General features: G+C 42.6%; 1 protein-coding gene across 1 annotated transcript in view; it reads right to left on the bottom strand.

The window, feature by feature from the left end:
• The window catches only part of Msn (moesin), a 67,853-nt gene extending 50,916 nt beyond the window's left edge, over nt 1–16,937 (bottom strand). Inside the window, exon 1 of the mRNA NM_030863.2 lies at nt 16,827–16,937. Within this exon, the coding sequence (NP_110490.2) occupies nt 16,827–16,838 (12 nt within the window). The 5' untranslated portion in view covers nt 16,839–16,937. The remainder of the gene's footprint in view (nt 1–16,826) is intronic.
• Between the last annotated feature and the right edge of the window lie 1,592 nt (nt 16,938–18,529).

Raw genomic sequence — 18,529 nt, 5'->3', positions numbered from 1 at the left:
CTTTGTACTGCCAAAAGGTAAAGTCCAAAACTGTAAAATAGAAACAATCCGTACTTAAATTTTACAGTCTACATCTACTAACATTCATGGCACAATGTCTAGTTCGGCACTCTAAAAACAACTGGGAAAAAATCCTTTAAAACTAAATAGGAAGAGTCCTTTTATAATAAAGTAACTGTTGGGTACGATCACACACACCATTAATCCCAGCATTTGGGAAACAGAAGCAGACAGATCTCTTTGAGTTCAAAGCCAAACTGGTCTGCATTCCAAGTCCCCTGCCATCCAACACTGCATAGTGAGATCCTGTCTCAAAAGCAAAACAGAATAGAACAATAACATGGTAACCTTCAAAGGCTCTATTTGATGACATGCAACCTTGCCTACTAAGTCTAATGCTATGTCTTCCAATGCAACCCACATCTCTATCTCAGAAGTTAATCGAAGAAAATCCTCCCCACTTCCCATAAAAGAATGCTACTTTGACAACACGCCCAAATCTGCAAAGATATGCAGCGCTGGGCTCTCGGGCAGCAGTGGAGTGTGTGCCTAAAGTAGCAATAGCGACTGGGTACTCCAACAATATGATCTCCAGGGTTTCCCTGTTCTCCCACCCATCTATGCCTGGCTCTACCCAAACCTCTTCAGATTTGATTACATAATTCAGTCCTGCCTACTGGCAGTGCCATAATGAGCACTACACATACAAAAAAAAAAAATTTACGCGAGGTAATGCCTCAAATATGTACTCTACAGCCAAATTCTGTGCTGCTCCACAAAGGCAGATTGAAATGCTCACACAGCTGCCTATTAGAATCCACTAAAGGCTTTAATTTCAATATTCGCCCTTGGCATGAAAACTACTGTGTGAAGACATGGAAAAGGGAGTTGGAAGTTGACTATGATCAGGCTGAACACAGGAAAATGGACACTATAAGGTACCCAAGAAAAACAGTGCCTTTCTATTCCCTGGCACTCTTATTCTCCACCCTGCCAGGGCCCAAATAAATTGACCTTAGGTGCTTTCCAGGAGACTATGAAGTTGTTGAGCTTGCTGGCAGATCCGTTCCATGAATACAAAATGTATCTATTCAACATATACTTCTTGAGTACCTAATCTGTATGAGGCACTATGCTATAGAGGCTATATAATGGATAGTGGGAACCATCTCTGCTCTCATGAAACTGACACAGTAGTAGATTCAGCTTACACTCGTGCAGTGGTTCTTCACCTGTGGGTCTTGACGCCTTTGGATGGCACAGCGGATATTGTCAAATACCTTACAATTCATAAAAGTAACAAAATTACAGTTATGGAGTAGAAAAAAATAGTTTGATGCTTGGGGTCACCACAACATGAGAATCAGAGTCACAGTATTAGGAAGGTTGAGAACCCCTGGAGTGGGTTCAGCTAATACAATATGAACAATATAATACCAAAAGTGGTCTCGGCTTCAAAAGCAGCTTTTCTGCTTGAGTTAACTACACAACTTTTCTGATTTGTTTTGTGACAGGGTTTCACATGTCCCAAACTGGTGGTGGTGGTGGTGGTGGTGGTGGTGGTGGTGGTGGTGGTGGTGGTGGTGGTGGTGGTGTGTGTGTGTGTGTGTGTGTGTGTGTGTGTGTGAATGACCGGAACTTCTTCTAAGTCTCCTACTTCCACCATCTGCATGTAGCATGTGCGTATGTGTGCCACCATGCATGGTTTATGCAGTGCTAGGCATCAAACCCAGAGCTCTATTGATTAAACCCAGCACTCTACTGAGCCATATCCCCAAATCTACTATAAGACTTTGAACAAGAAAGACCCTTCCAGTTCTGTTTTACAGTTGACCAAGATATTATCTATAGATTAAAATAATGTTTAAGCATTTCTTCATAAGACACAAACCCCTAGTGTAGATTACAGTTTTGCAAACAACCAAAACCGCAGCAAAAAGCTCTGTGTGGTATATGCTGAAGACACAAGGCCTTAGGTGAAATCCCCAGCGCTGCACAACCAAACATGGTGGCACAGGCCTGCAATTCCAAAACTTGTGTGATAGAGGCAGGAGGGTCAGGAACTCAAGGTTAGCTTGAATCCTTGGCTACATACAGAGTCATGGATCAGGCTAAAATACATAAACGCTTATTGAGAGAAAGAAAGAAACAACAAAAGAAAAAAGTATCTATCCTCAACAAGCTTGAACTTTGATGGTTCTCTAATCAGCTGTTTGCCCAAAACAGATAGGATGAGCAGGCCTCTGAAACACTGTATAATCAGTAACAGACCTAAAGTGTTCTAACAGTACATATAAAACTTGAAGCCTGAAAGGTCTTAGTTTCACTGTTGCTTCTATAAATACTTCTACCTTTATCTAAAAGAGGGTCAGGTACCCCTCTTCTGTAGCACCACTCACTTGAAGCTAAAGAGCTAAAAAGAAGGGACCACCTCCCACCCCAGCTACTTGTAACCATTCTTGAGCAGGGTCATGCTGGGCCAGTTGGCACCACATTCCATATAATTCCCTCTAAAAAGAACTAGGCTATAAGGTTCCTGTGAGGGCCTCAGGAAACCACAACATCTCTGCATTCTGAAAAAGATATAATGGGTTACACAAACATGAAAGAACTTTGAAAGGTTGTTTAGAAGCTCGACATGGAGTTATATTTACAATCCCACTACTTGGGCAACTGAGGCAAGGTGATAACTTCTATGAGGCCAATCTCCTTTTACACCTAATGAGTTCCAGGCCACCCTGGGTTATAGACTGAAAACAAACAAACAAACAAACAAACAAAAACCATGGTGGGGTGGTACACTCAACAAGTACCTATAAATCAAGACCAGAAACGCTTGGGTTTCTATGCACTGACTCAGGCTGTTCCTCATTATAATACACCACACACACACACACACACACACACACACACACACACACAGCATGCCTTTTGTCTATTACCAGTGCCTCCCCTGTCTCATGCAGGATCCCTTACATATACTGCTGCTGCTTCTCCCACTGTCGGTTGCTGACTAAACACCCTTTCAAAAGGTTTGCCCATGCTGAGTAGGATAACACAGGCCTGGAATCCTCTACTAAAGAAGCTAACAATGCTCAACCTGCATGTCACTGTATATTAGGCCACTATGGGCTACAGAATGGCATCCTGTCTCAGAAAGACTTATAGATAAGGTGGTTCGGGCATGGTAGATGGAGGCAGTAGGATAAGGAGTTCAAGGTCATCCTTGGATTCTTAGATACATATTGAACTTAAGGATACAATGGAGTGACTGTAAGAGATCCTGTATCAAATACACATAAAAAGAAAGAAAGAAATTTTGTATGTCTCTAACAATGGGCATCTAGAGATAGTCACTTCTTGAGGTAAGGGGAACTAGAAGTTTTAAAAGCCATAAGTTTACTAAATAAAAAGAAAAGTTTGGAAGCTCAACATGTCTATAAAAACATATAGTCATTGGATGGAATTTTACAAGGCCATTAAAATATTCCTTTTTTTTAGTTCAGGTATCATGTACCTTAGGCTGGCCTACAACTCACTTTGAAACAAAGATTGATCTTGTTCTCAATCCTTGGGCCTACACCACCCAAGAAATAGGGGAATATTCCCAGGGCCTGAGACAGGACAATTTCCCCAAGTTAAAGGCCAGTGTGGACTACACAGCTTGGAATGTCAAAATTATGGAGAAAAAATAATCCTAAATGTATGTGTATCCAATCATATTTTTAGTAATGGATTTGCTGGGGTATAGAGAAGTAGGAATTCTTATGTACAAACCACTGTGCCATAGACAAACTAAGGTACAAATGTAACACACAACAAAAAATATAAATAAGAACTAATATATCAAAGTAGTGGCTTTTTGAAACATTGTTCTCTGCATGTGCTAACCATGCTCACATGCCATGGGGCATTTTACAAAAGGAGGAAATACAAAAATAAAGGCCCATTCTTCTTCTGTTTACCTGCACATTACTTTCCTTCACGGACCTTGCTTGCCTACACTCTCTCACCAGAAGCCATTTTGATCTACCCCTTCAACTGGTAGATACCATGTGGGGGCCATGAAAAAAGGAGAAACTACCAACAAAGCCAAAAGAAACTGTGAGCCAGAAACTATTCCACTCGATTGTGGGAAAGAAACTTGTCCCAAACAGCATTCATACAACTAAGGCATCTTTATGTTAGCTGCCTCAGAAAATCCTTCTAAAAGAAAGAAGATAGCAATACTTCCGAGTCCATGAGGTTCATGTTCAGGGCCACTTTTTAAAAGGCTGGGACACAGTGTGGGATTCATAAGCAAGTACTGGACCAAAGACAGAGAGGATAAGAAGTAAAAGTATATCCTTTTTCATGCTCAATGTAACATACCTTCACAACAAGTTTATAATTTCCTCGCCCTTGATCTATCAGTCTACCACAATATTCACATAATGCAGAATCAGATAAAGCCCAACACTAAACATGGAAATAGGGATTATGGGGTAATAAACTCCCTGGCTAGAAATTGTTCCTCTGTTCCACCCAATGCCACGCATATAGCTTTCTCTCTACAAGGGCAGTAGAGATGACCAGTGACTCAGACAAGAGGAAATCTTAGTAATTTAAGACTTAAAATAAAAGTAATCCCATAGCCCCAAAAAGGCTATGAAGAGAGAGGAAATAAGATCTCCTCTGCAATCAGTTTGGGTTTGTTTCTTGGTCATCCCTTTCCAGATAAAAGTATGGCTATTTCAAGGGTCTTCTATTCTCTCTGGAGTCATCAATAACCAAAAATAGCCACCAACTCTAGTCTTCAGAGTGGAATGAAGTGCTTTGCCCAAGGTTCACTGTCAATAACTGTTTCCCCAATTCATTGTCCCCATAGTAGGGCTCCTGGAAATAGAGTCTGTTTCCCTACTGATATCTAGGAGAGAAAACATCTTCCAATGTTTTTTTAAAGGAGGCAGGAGAACCTCAAATACTTACTGCTCTCTGTTGTTACATAACTATCTTCCTATTCTCTTTAGGTTGTAAACACGTTATCAGAATATGTTTCCCATATAAAGAAATTAAGGTGTGAAAATTATTTGTCCAAGGTCACCCAGATGAAGCTAAAACCAGATAGATATCCTAATTCAGGCTCCTACTGCTTCCACTCTACAGTTTCTATTAAAAAGCAGAAAACTGAGGAGCTCATGTTGTTGCAGAGGATCCAGGCTCAGTGCCCAGCATCCCCATGGCAGTCACAACCATCCTTAACTCCAGATCCAGGGGATCTGATGCCCTCTTCTGACCTTCTCAGGCACCAGGCATACACGTGTTACACAGACATACATACAGGCAGGCAAAACACATAGAATAAAATCAATAAATCTGAAAACAAAGTCTCAAAGCAGGAAAAAAAATAATGAATGAGACAAATGCCTGAAGCTTTATGCGTCAAAAGTTCTGTTTTTCTAACCTAATCTGAGAAAGCCTAGAGTGACCCAGGCATAGAACAGGTACATGCCAAGACTTGGCCTTACTAATTGGAAAGTTTTACCTACTCCAAAAAAATACCTTCAGATGCTTAGAGCCTGAGCCCTAGCCCTACCCCACCTCCTATGCCTTTTCAGGTCAAGCAAGACCACACTTAAGCTGCCAGAGAGCTTGGTAAGAAACTAAAGGCAGGTAACTATGCAGGGACAAGTGGGAAAGAAGAGATAAGAAAGCAGGGTGGAGAAATCACAATCATTCCAGAACCTCCCCCCCCCCCCCCGCCCTGTCACCCTGTCTCATCCTTCTCACTTCCCATCCCTCCTCCTCTCAGAGCCCTGAGGAGAAACGTTTACAGGTAGCATTGCAAAACCTTGAAGAAGGTGGCCCCTGTTATGAAGAACAGGAAATTGGTTGAGGGAAGGTGAGTATTTGATGGGGGCAAAAATAGCCAAATAAGGTCACTCGACTCATGAGGAATCATGAGGAATGGTTCCAGAAGGTGACATCACGGGGAGGAAGCCTTTAGTCACTGGTTTCCTCTGGCAATTGGCCTTTGGCCAGGAGGCAAGCTCCCAATCATAGGAAAATGCCTAGGCTATTGAAGAAAGGCAAATAAGCTAAATTGTTCCCAGACCCAGCTCAACCACTTCATAAGCAGCCCTCCAAGCACCCATAGCAGAGAAGGAAAGTAAACCCAAAGCAAAATGGCCAACATTCTTGCCAAGTGTATTCTACATTCGCCATGCCCCAGGGACCAAGGGAAATAAAGAATCTGGGGAAGGAAGTTCTACATTTATCATTTCTGATGCTGCTGATATTTTCGTGCTACAGGGAAAAAAAGCAAATCCAAAGGCAAAAAGGCAAGATAACTTTTGGTTTTAGTAAAATAAAACCAAATGATGGTTGAGACGGAGTTTAGCTTATTTTAAACCCTTGAAGGTAGCAAGAACTTATGTTTCTTAATTAATGACAATCATACTGGATGTTCCCTTGACACCTCCAACCCTATACCACAGATTAATTAAACATTATAACAAGGAATAAAGAGCCTTTAGGTGCACTTAATTAAATACCCAGCTTGAGGTTTTTGAAAAAAGACTGGAACCAGGGATTGGAGCAGACTAGAACAAAATGATAAGATCAGAAACTATTTCAGCTATCTTAAAAATAACATGGCTTTTCCAGGCTTGCCCTTAATCTCAGACTTCAGGAGACAGAGGAAGGTAAATTTCTTGAGTTTCAGGCCACCTTGGTCATATGCTAAGAGCTTTTTTAAAAAAGTAATAATTATGAGGCTACATTATTCAGTCTATATTTCTAAGGGAGACCAAAACTAAAGAGAATACAATGCCCCATGCCCAATAGATAAACTTTAGTCCTCTCAATGGTGTTGACCCCTATTATCTCCCAAATACATAACCAACATATAAATTTTCAGGACCTTACTTTGCCCTGTATCACCAAATGTTCAAACCTTAATGATTCCCATAATTTGCCTCAATTGGTATCATCAGACAAATTTTCTATCAAATTTTCACAAGCAAAAGGTAAGTGTGAAGACAGTATTAGATCTGCTATTTCTGAGGTTAGGCATACCCAAAGAGCTGTACTTGAAAACGTACACCAAAATATCTGTCTCCGAGTTCAAGGTGCCCATTCTGTAGGTAGGCTATGATCAGAAAGCATCGGACTCCTCTATCCGTCACAATTGCTCATTGAGAAACAATCCCTCCATATTTTTCGACCAAACACTTCACCTCACAGCAAAGCCAATGGGAGAATACAAAGTCTTCACTGAGTTCTATTTCTTAATTTAGTTCAATCAGACACATGAAGGAAGAAGCCATTTTTCATCATTTGTGCATGAAGGTGTGTGTGCATGCCACAAAATGCATGTAGAGAACCAAAGGATGACCTCAGTTATCAAACCTAGGCTTCCCCTTATGAAGGACAGTGCCTTGTTTGTTTCTGCTACTTCGTTCTGGACCACATGGCCCATTTGCTTCCAGAATTCTCCTGTCTCTGCCTCACGTCTTGAAGTAGGAGCTCAGGAACTGCAGATGTACCCTTCACATGGGCTCTGGGAATCCAAACCTAGGCCCTTACTTCATCCACTAAACCATCTCCTGAAGCCATTTAGAAACTTATTTGGGCAAGAAAAATAACAGATTTTACTAGAATTAATTCTCCTGGTTTCAGAAACCTCAAGGTACAGTATCCTTCACAGACCTTTCAGAATGTTTACCAGTGAAGAAAGAACAATCTAAAAGGGACACTGGCCTAAAACTATTATATAAAATTTATACCTTTATATAATAATCCTATCATTTCCCCACCCAAAGTGGCCAGCGGCCCCAAGTATTTACCTCTTTAAAACACCATTAATGTCCCAGTAAACTCCTTATTAAAATCTATAGAAAATACATTATATTTTTATCAAACTGTTTCTAAGAATGAGTTAGCCCTAAATCTCCAATTAAATTGGAAATTTTTAAAGGTATGAATTGTATTCTCTATTCACTGTATTTATATTCTTTATAGTAATAGTAATAATTACAGTAATAGTAACAATCAATAAGTTATGAAAATTGAGCTCCTAATAGATGGCTGAACATATTAATAATAATTGGTGGTTACATTTATATGACACCATTAGTTGCTAGGCACAGTTATAAGCACTTTATATAAATCATCTCACTTAATCAGCACAACCCTAGGAAGCAGTTATCATCTTGTTAAATTATAGTTGAAGAAAAGAAGGCTCAGACGTAACCTACTAAGGCATGTTTGTTCCATACCTATGGTCCTAGCTATTCAGAAGGCCAAAACAGAAGGAAACCACTTGAAACCAGAGTTCAGAGATGAGTTTAAGCCACCTACTACATCTCCACTCAAAAAAAAAAGTTCAGGCATGGATGGTAGCACTCTGGAAGCAGAAGCAGAAGGATGGTTGCAAGTTCAAGGCCAGCCTATTCTATAAAAGAATGTCACAAAACAAAAACAGAAGCAAAACAAAGAAACAAATAACAACAAAACAGATTCGAGGGACTGGCAAAAGGGGATAAGGAGAAAGAGTATAGAGATGGAGAGGGGGGTTGGGGATTTAGCTCAGTGGTAGAGCGCTTGCCTAGCAAGCGGAAGGCCCTGGGTTCGGTCCCCAGCTCCGGAAAAAAAAAAAAAAGAAAAAAGAAAAAAGAGATGGAGAGGGAAATCAGAGGGAAATAGAATCAGAAAGCTTGGATTCAAATTGCAGCTATGTGATTAATGAGTTATACCTTGGGTAGCTACTTAGCTCCTTTTTCTTTTAGCTCTGGAGATTCAACCCAAGGCCTTGTGCATGTTAGGAACAACTCATTGGTCACACAGGTGAGTGTTTAGAATGTGAGTTCAAGCAGTCTAATTCTGGAATCTGTACCTTTCAATACTATATCCTTTCTATGAAATCCTGAACCCCCACCCCAACAACCCAAAACTTGACCTACTAGCAAAATACCTAGAGTTAATAGTTGAGAGCTGAGATCAGACAATTCTGGACTACATTAAAATGGTTGCTACAGCACCAAATATTATCATTAAATTAGAAAGACAAGTGTTCTTCTAACCATAGTACAATAGACAGATCAAGCTTGAATTCAAAGAGGTCAGACCTTGATAGGCGTGGACGTCAACTCTGTATTCCCAACTCTTAGGAGACAGAGGTAGTCAGAAATTCAAAGCCAGATCTCAGTTACATAGGACGTTCAAGGCCAACCTGGGCTACATGAGATCTGTTTCAAAACAAAAACCAAGGGCATAGAGATGGCCTGATGGACCTAAGTTCAACATGGTGGAAGGAGAGAACTGACTCTTACAAGTTGTCCTCTGTCCTCCATACATACCATAGGCAATGCCACATGTGGATGCTCAAGCATGCATGCAAACACATATACATAGAAACATGTACAGTACACAAAAGAATAATTTTAAAGGATTAAAAACTTCGGTCACGATAGTGATCACCTGTAATCCCAGCAGTTGAAGGGCACGTGAAAGCAAGAGGATATACAAGGCCATCCTTAGCTACATAACTTGGTCAAGTTCAACCTGGGCTAGAAATGTCGTTGCAAGAAAAATAGGACTCTTAGGACAGTAAGGCCTAGTCTCAAGGAAAATGGCCAAATATCCTCTCCCTATGCCCTTCGACCATCTGTCTTCTACCACCTTTCACAGTCAAGAAAAAACAGCTAGGAAGTACTGTAGAGTTCCAAAGAAACATCCAGGATTTAAATCATCTCCATCTTTAAAACTCCCTGGGGAGTGCTGTACAGTCACTAACAGGATGGTCAAGTCACCCCCAGCTGAGTCAGAGAACACTAAACATCCTCTCATATATTGGCCTCAGGCAGGCTGCCCTGGCCCTATTATCAGCTCACTGAAATGTCTTTCTTATTGTGGGATTCGGTGTGCTCATCTGCACCATGATGGTTGAACTGTAAAAGGCAGCTCAGATGTTCTGTAGCTCAGCATACTCCTGTGAGAAACCTTGGTCATCTAAAAACAATTAGCTAAATCGAATCTTGAGGCTGAGGAAGCCCTGGGATACTCCAAGTGTGGATGCCTTTATTTGAAATCCGGACCCCACGGTACCTAGTCCTCCATTCACTGGTAGCACACGATTTACAAGATTTGTTTATCCTCACAACCCTTTCAATACTGACCAATATATCTAACTGCTCAACTATAGTTAGAAATAAATTAGAGATAGTTCTTCAAAACTTCCAGCTACATGTGGTGTCACATGCCTATAATCCCAACACTTGGAGACAAAAAGAAGTAAGTCATCCTTCTCTGTTTTAAGAGCTTTCTCCCCTGCAAAAGGAGCCTAGTATCTCCCTAACTTTTCAGCAAAACTAGAGGAAATCTATATGATGCTATTAAACAGGCACTATACAATATGAAAAGAGAGGAAGAGAAAGCTACAAAGGTATTATTTCTTTGTTTATGAAGACAGGGTTTTGTTATGTTATTCAGGCTGACATTGAATTCATTATGTAGCCTAAACTGACCTCAACCTCACATCTTCCTGCCTCAGTCGCAGAGTGCTGGAATTATAGGCAGAAGCCACTACACCCAACTCTAATAAACCTTTTCCTGTTTGCCAAGAGCTCTTCGATAAACATACCACCTTCATAATGTAGTTTCACTTAGTTTCTTTCTAAAAAAAAAAAACAGAATGGATGTGCCTACTCCTGCTTCAACTTGATGTCCCAGGGTGGGGTGGTACCCAAGGTCGGCTTCCCTTCCTCTGGGGAGAAGGAGAGGGGGTAATGGCGGAGGGTAATGAGGGTGGGACTAGGAGGGGAGCTCCAATCAGGATGTAAAGTGAATTATTTAATACAAAAACAATACAAAACAGCCAAAAACTCAAAACTCAATGGAGAAATGAATAGTCAAGAGTCCTAATGCCAGTATTAGTGGCAAAATCTAATGCAATGAACCAGAAACTCTACATTCTATACTGGTACTCAACAAACAATACTGCAGAAATATAGAAAGACAAGATAAATTATCTTTGGACAAGCACTGTGTGAACTCTGTATCTCTGGTATCCTCTAGCACATCAGAGGTGCTCAAATTCTAAAGACTATCTGAACAAATGCATATGAAAAAAAAGGTATCCAAGGCTATGGACCAGCGTGCCATCAAGGCTATCAAGAATATCAGTATTAGAAGGGTTCCTAAAGTTTACCTATTACTGGCACAGGTCCCTTGTGACAAATTGAAGAGATACTGAGAGCAGACAAAAAAGGAATTAGCTAATGGCCTACTTTATTTGGATAACCTTTCTGTTGAAAGTTGTAGCCCAAGCTGGCTACAAACTCATTATTTGGTAGGGAATAACTCTAAACTCTGATCACCCTGCCTCTACTTCTCAAGTACTGGGATTGTAGGCCTATACCACATGCCTAGACTTTCTTCTTCAGTTAGAACTTAATCTCAGTTTTGCTGCTGTCAAAATTTGATGAACGTGATTAACTTAGAGTAACTCAGTAGTATATATTTGTAGATTTAACAAAATGTTAAGGAAACTGAGAACACTCCTCAGTCCGCTGCTTAATATGACAACTTAAGATATTTTTAGGAGGGGTTGGGGATTTAGCTCAGTGGTAGAGCGCTTGCCTAGCAAGCGCAAGGCCCTGGGTTCGGTCCCCAGCTCCGAAAAAAAAAAAAAAAAAGAAGAAAGAAGATATTTTTAGGAGGCTGAGTCAGGATATTCTCATGCATTCTAGACCAATCTGGATCAACAGAAACTTAGGGTTTCAAAAACGAAAAACAAAATTTAGGAGGATATCTGTTTAATTTTATAGACTCAGGCAACATTTAGAATTTCAGCTATTGGCAAGTATCTATATATTCACAGAATTCCTTTAAAAGTCTCAGGAACACTTTCAAAGAAATTGTTTGTTTGTTTGTTTGTTTGTTTGTTTGTTTGAAACAGAGTCCCTCTGTGTGTCCCTGGCTGTCCTGGGACTAGTTCTGTAGACCAGGAAGCCCTCAAACTCACAGAGATCAGCCTGCCTCTGCTTCTGAAATGCTGGGATTAAAGATGTGTGCCACCACCACCAAGCTTCAAGGAAATTTTTTTTGTTCAAATATAAATAACACATAATAAGTCTTTAAAAATCAAAGAGCATCTCATCTCCTTATATAGAATGAGGACGAATATTCTAAGTTGAGTTTTACTTTCTATTTCCCAACACCCACGATCCTTGTTCATGTAATGCTGAGCTAACCCTCCAAACCAAGAGATCCTCTATCACAAATTAGAACCTGGAACTGCAAAGTTTTTCAGCTCTATCAAGCATGAAGTAAAAGGGATGAACAGCAAAGCCAGTCAATTATAAAAAACCATCCTCATCATGACCTGACCAACAGACAGCCCCAAGGAAGACCACCTTTGTACTGTTCATTTGTTTGGTTGTTTTTTTCCTTCTTTAAGGGACAGAGGAATGAGGTGGGGTAGCAGAAAAGATTGAAGTTAAGAAAGAAGCACATGATAAACTCAGTTCTATCTTTCAAAGATCAGAGTCAGGATCTATCTTCAAAGATCAGACCCAGTGTGGCCATGAAAAGCCCAACCCTGATAGTACTGCTCGTAGCCAGTGCTCCCCCTCCAGGGACCCTGAGCCTAGAAATTCCAGTGGGGGCAGGGGGTGGACTCCCTGGAATATACAATGGAACCTAAGAAAGACTGTTGCTAAGCAACACTATTAGAACAGAGTTCAGAATAATTGTAGCTGTCATCACTTCTCATCCATAGAGAATTAGATTTGGAAGCATGGGGAAAGACTAAATGACCTCTAAATGTCCCTTCCATCTCCACAATCTAGTAAAGCAGTAGGATTACAGTATCAGACAGAAGAAAAGGCACCGCTTTTTTTTTTTTGGTTCACTGTTAGGGTTTTTTTTGGGGGGGGGAGGGTTAGACAGCCTCACTCTATAACTCAAGCTGGCCTCAAACTCACTACAATCTTCTTTCTATCCTCCCAAGTGCTACAATTACAGGCATGAGCTACCATGCCTGATAACACTTCCCTTACAGGCCGCCATTACGGCACTTAGAGAATAATGCATCACTGACTGAGAGAGCAACCTTCCCCCCAAGAAAAAAGTAGAGGCTATTTTGTGCCTTGACTTTTCCCTCTCTGTGCAAGAGATTTTTCATGAGTAGGTATAAATGAAATCCCCAAGATGGTGCCTGTTCTGTTCTCTACTATCTAGACTTCCACAAAGGGTTCAGCAAATTGGAAAATCAAGAGTGGAGAAAAGCGTAGACACTGTAACATCATCTGTTATCCTAGTATAAGGGAGGCTGGGGTGGGAAGATACAGAGTTCAAGGTCATCCTTGCCTATATATCTTGTTGGAATCCAAAGTGGGCATCATGATACTCCGTTACAAACAAATCGAGTGATGTCCAAGATGGCTCAAAGGGTAACCCACTTAGCAGCCAAAGCTGACCACTTTATTGCCAGATCCCATAGTGAGGAGAACAGACTCCCGAAACTTTGCCCTTTGATGTCCACTCCTGTGTGTGTGTGTGTGTGTGTGTGTGCGTGCAGACTATATAATTTCATCATTAGAGAGATAGAAATAGGATTGTCTGGAATCAAGGCCAATTTGGGCTGTACAGAGCATGACTCTGTCTCAAAACAAAAACAAAACACCCTCAGGTGGTAGTTCACACCTATAATTCCAGAAATTCTGAAGCAGAGTCAAGAGGATTGCTCTGAGTTAAAACACCAACAACCAAAAAAAAAAAAAAAAAAAAAAAGAAAAGACCAACCTATTTTATAGGCCCCTGAGGGCTACACAGCAACTGTTTCCAAAAAAGAGATGGTGGGGAGGTGCAGCAGACAGAGACAGAAGCCTCCCACACGACCTTCATTCCTGATCCTTTGCCCCACCCTCAAGTCTACAGGCAGGGCTGGTTCAAGGGTTAGAAGCCTGAAATTCTGCCCCCTATTCGCCAAGTACCACTTTAGTGCCACTTCAGTGGCTCAAGCAATGCTAGGAATGGCAGGAAAACCAACAGTTCATACAGCCCCTGTTAAAGTTTAGCTGAATGCGGACCCAGAAGTTTTCAAATACTTCAAGGAGCTGGGCTCTGTGTCAATCATGGATGGTACCATCCAGTGAGCACTGATCACTTTTTCCCATGATTTGCTAAATCCCAGTAAACTAAACAGGTTTTTCCAAGACTGACCTCCCCACCTCAAAAAAGACCTAGACCCAAGTTGTAGTCTTCCTGTTGGTATGCTGCAACAGTCATGGTCCATTCTCCCCGTTCACCAGTTTCAATCCCCCCATCTAGACAATGGGAAGACTTGGACTTGGTCTTATGACAACAAATCCCAGTATTTTGGTGGTGGAAGTTCAAGTCTAGCCTAGGATATATGAGACCCTGTTTCATAAAACCAGTTCAGCAAATAAATAAATTGTAACACTTAATACATCCTAAAGTTTGAAATTAAAAACTCAAAATCTTGAAAATTAACAATCTCCTTTTTAGGAAATCTAAGTGAGTCTCCTAATTCTTGGAAATAAAAACAAAAAGTTAAAGATGGAATTGAAAGGGAAAGACTTTCTCCAAAAAAAAAAGTTTATTTTTATTTTATGTTCATGAGTGTTTTGGCAGCATGTATGTGTACCACATTTGTGCCTGATGCTTAAGGACACCAAAAGAGGGAGTTAGATCCCCTGGAACTGGCGTTACAGGCAGTTGTAAGTTGCCACGTGAGGCACTGAGACCAGAACCTGTAAGAGCTTCTCTGATCCTAGCACTCAGCGGGCTGGGTTGAGATGGCTAGAAACTGGAGGCCTACCTCTGCTACAACAGTATAGGACCTTGCCTTGAAAAACACAAGACCAGACTTTGGGAACTAGTAACCAGAAATAGTCCCAAAAAGGTGTATTTCAACATATTCAAAGTAGGCTGCCCTGGCTAAGAGAAATTGGCTTAAACGGTGAAACTGATCATGTCGAACACAAAAAAAGGCATTTAATTTTTGACACTACCATTCTCTATCTTTCATAGTTTAGAAATGGTTAAGTACACAGCTTAGAAGCTGAAGGAATAGAAGCCGAGTTTAGTGGTGGCTCAAACTTAGAATCTCTCATTTGAAAAGGATTTACTTCCAAGAGTTTTTAGGTATATCTCAGGCTACAAAACAAAGTGAGTTCAAACCAGCCTTGGCTAGAATCAAATCCTCTATCAAAACAATTTAACAAGCCAGATGTGGTGGCTCAAGCCCGTAATCTCAGCACCGCCGAGGCAGGAAGATTGGCAAAAATCTGAAAGCAACCTACATTACATGGGGAGTACCATGCCAGCCTAGATTATAGGGTGAGATCCTCCCCACTGCAAAGCCCCACAGAATACATGTGATAAGAAAACAGAAGGTCAGACTAACTGAGGGGAGTTAGGAAATCTGCCAGAGGTCTTGGGGTGAAGGAGATGACAGGAGGGCAGTGGAGGTAGGGAACAAAGTATAATTTCACATACGTATATACTTTCACAAAGTATAATTTTATATAAGACTAAGGGACTCTGACTCAAAAAATTAGAATACATATTTAAAAAAGAAAGCTTGGTGTTTCTTAAGAACTGGGTTCTGCGAAGGCAAGGACGACTCAGTAGTGTAGCTGGAATATAGTATAAGGTGGCGAAGAAACCTCAATACAGACACAAAGACCTCCCCATGTCTATTCGCTCTCTTCTCTTCCCAGGCGCCTTAATCCCTTCTCAAGCATCCTAGACACTATCTCAGTTCTACCAAGCTCAGGCAGTCCTAGAGAGATGGATAGGCTAGCAACATACAACACAGGAACCCAGCAAGCCCCTTCACCTAAGTAATTCAATTCACGGTGGTCATAGGGCCTTCATGAGCAAGGACCTGGCGTGACTTGCACAAAAGCAAGCAGAGCTCATTAGTCAAGCACATACCCCTCCCCCACCCCTCCCTACTGGGCATCCGGCCCCCCTAGGCCTCACTCCCAGGAGGCTTCGGGTAGCAACAGCCAGTGGGGTGGAGACCAGATCACAAATCAACCACCACACTAGATAGGTGTGGCCCCCAAAGGAGAAAACCTATACCTCACAAAACGGTCCTAAGGGGACAGAGAGGCACTATGTCTGACAGGGATTTTGAATAGAGGAAGAGAAACCTGCCCTGTCTTCCAGTAGGTTGAGTGGGCCCCTCCACAGACTTGTGCCTAATGAAGTGTTTGTACCCCTGGGAAAAGCAGCCTAGCTGATGAGTCCCCCTACATCTTCCTCATCTCCCAGGGGAAGGAGTTGGAGCTGTGAAGCCGTGGAAGGGGGCAGAGCAGAAGTGGGGTAGAAGAGGGGCGGTTATGGGAAAGGTGGATGGGTGTGTGGGATCCGCCCTGTGCAACTTCCTCTCTCCTCCCTGCTTCTCTGTAACCATGGGGCTCTTCTGAGACACTGATAGCTTTGCTCCAGAAAGGCGCCAATTCCTGGGCGGGGGAAATGTTCTCAAAAGTAGAGTCGTTTTCCCAGTGCCCAACGACCCGTTAGAAAAGGGGGTTTATCCAGCCCCTCAAAAGAGTTTCCACTGCTTCATCCCAGAGGCGGGGAACTGGAACCCAAGAAAGGCTGGCCACTCCTTATCCACACTTTAGTCTTTACACCCCGTCACCCCCTAAAGCGCTCAAATTAGGACCCCACTATCTCCTCCTTCCTAGGGCCCTAAGGGACAGCCCAGCATCCCCAGCAGGCCTAAGACCAACCAAGCCCGAAGCCATAGAGTGGCAAGGGTCAAACTGGAGCCCCCAGGGCCGACCGCGCCAGTCCGCCGCACTCACCGTCTTCGGCATGGTGGCGGCAAGGGAGGAGTTGCTGAAGTTTGGCTGGAAACTGTCGGGCTGCTCTGAGCGCGCAGTACACTTCGGCAAGGACTCGGGAGAACCGGGTGCTCAGATTGGGTCCCACTCTAGCGTCGGGCGACTGCTCCGCTTCCTGCTAACGGGCCACGACTTTACAAACCCCACCCAGGAAAGAGCCGCCCCCGTTGCGCTGCTCGCTCCTTTATGTGGCCGGGCTTCCGCGCCTCTCCCCGCCCTCCCGCCAGCCTGCCCGCGGCTTCGGGCATCGCCCCGCCCAACCCTGCCCAGCCCAGAGAGGCTACTCCGGCCACGTGGGGGGCCAGACCCGGGGCCAAAACTCCGCAAAGACACCCACTCCCCACCCATGCCCACTCTGCCCCCCCACCTTTCCTCACTGCCCCCTCCCTCCAAGTTTCGACCATCTGACTCCGCCCCCAGTCTGAGCCAGAGCTTGACTGGGGGGCCACACCCTAGCAGATGCTTCTGAACTATGAGTTACCACTATTGGGAACCCGGTTGCCTAGTAGAGCTGCCCAGTTCCCTCTCTAGGAAGCCTTGTCAGTTAGAAAGTTCCCGCTTGTGGACATTTGAACTCCTCCTTTTTTCTCTGTGACTTCCAATCACTCAACACCTTAAGCTCCCTGGGACCACAACAAATCCTCTGCTGTCCATAGCAGCCCCTGGGAGTTCTGCTACTCCTCAGGAAACTTCTGGACTAAACTTCTTCAGCTCTTCCTCAGCAATTCATTCCCTTCTATAGGATTCATTTAACCTGTCACACTTCCTTCGACCCTGTATGGGCCTCATTTTCTCCAGAATTGAGATCCTTTCCCAAATATCTGTTTTCTAAGTTCACTTTCTATCCTCCAATTCCCAGTCCCAACTCTCCTCACATCAGTATTCTGGTTTTTTCCTTAGCCCTTCCCCAACATATTGGATTTGGTTGGTCTGTTTGTCACCAGAGCTGGCTTTAAACTCATTATATAGATTAGGTTAGTCTTGAACTCACGATCCTACTACATTGGCTAAGTTAGTCTTGGACTAATAATCCTACTACCTCAACTGGGTCACAGATGTCTGACACCATTTCTAGACTTCCACTGTTTTTGACACAGAGTACTAACAGCAGCCAGTTGACTTGGACCCCCAATCCTCCTGCTTCTGCCACGTTAGTGCTGGGACTATAGGTATGCACTCTAATGCCAGGTTCACATTCACTTTTTAATAAAAATTCAAGTCTTTCAGGTGAGATACCCTCCAGTTCTGGTAACCATGCAGGGGCATGGATTGTGTGTCTTTCCTGAGGTAAATTACCATATACCTCAGTGATGGAGAGTCAAACACAGAATAGTGGAAAGGACATCTGAAAGGGGCAATCGGAACACCCACCGGGCTTCAAATCATTGTTTTATCATTAACTCACACTGTGTCCTCTGCGCTTTCTTGGGTAAGTCCCTTCCCCTCTCTGATATTGAGTTTCCCCTTCCATAACAATGACCAAACTACAGGGTTTCCAAGGTCCTTTCCCATTCAAACATTATAAAAAGAGGAGAAATAAGTAGCCAGTTCAGGAAAAAAGGAAACATGTAGGTAGTTGCATAAAGTCTTACATTTACACTCAGGAACCTAACAGTTCCATTTTATTTTCTCACAACTTTACAGTGTTCATGAGTCAACATGCC

The sequence above is a fragment of the Rattus norvegicus genome, chromosome X, assembly GCF_021556685.1.
Source record: "Rattus norvegicus strain SHRSP/BbbUtx chromosome X, alternate assembly SHRSP_T2T, whole genome shotgun sequence".
Classification (NCBI taxonomy): Eukaryota; Metazoa; Chordata; class Mammalia; order Rodentia; family Muridae; genus Rattus; species Rattus norvegicus.
The sequence above is the reverse complement of the archived record's forward strand: the minus strand, read 5'-3'. Positions and strand labels throughout refer to the sequence as shown.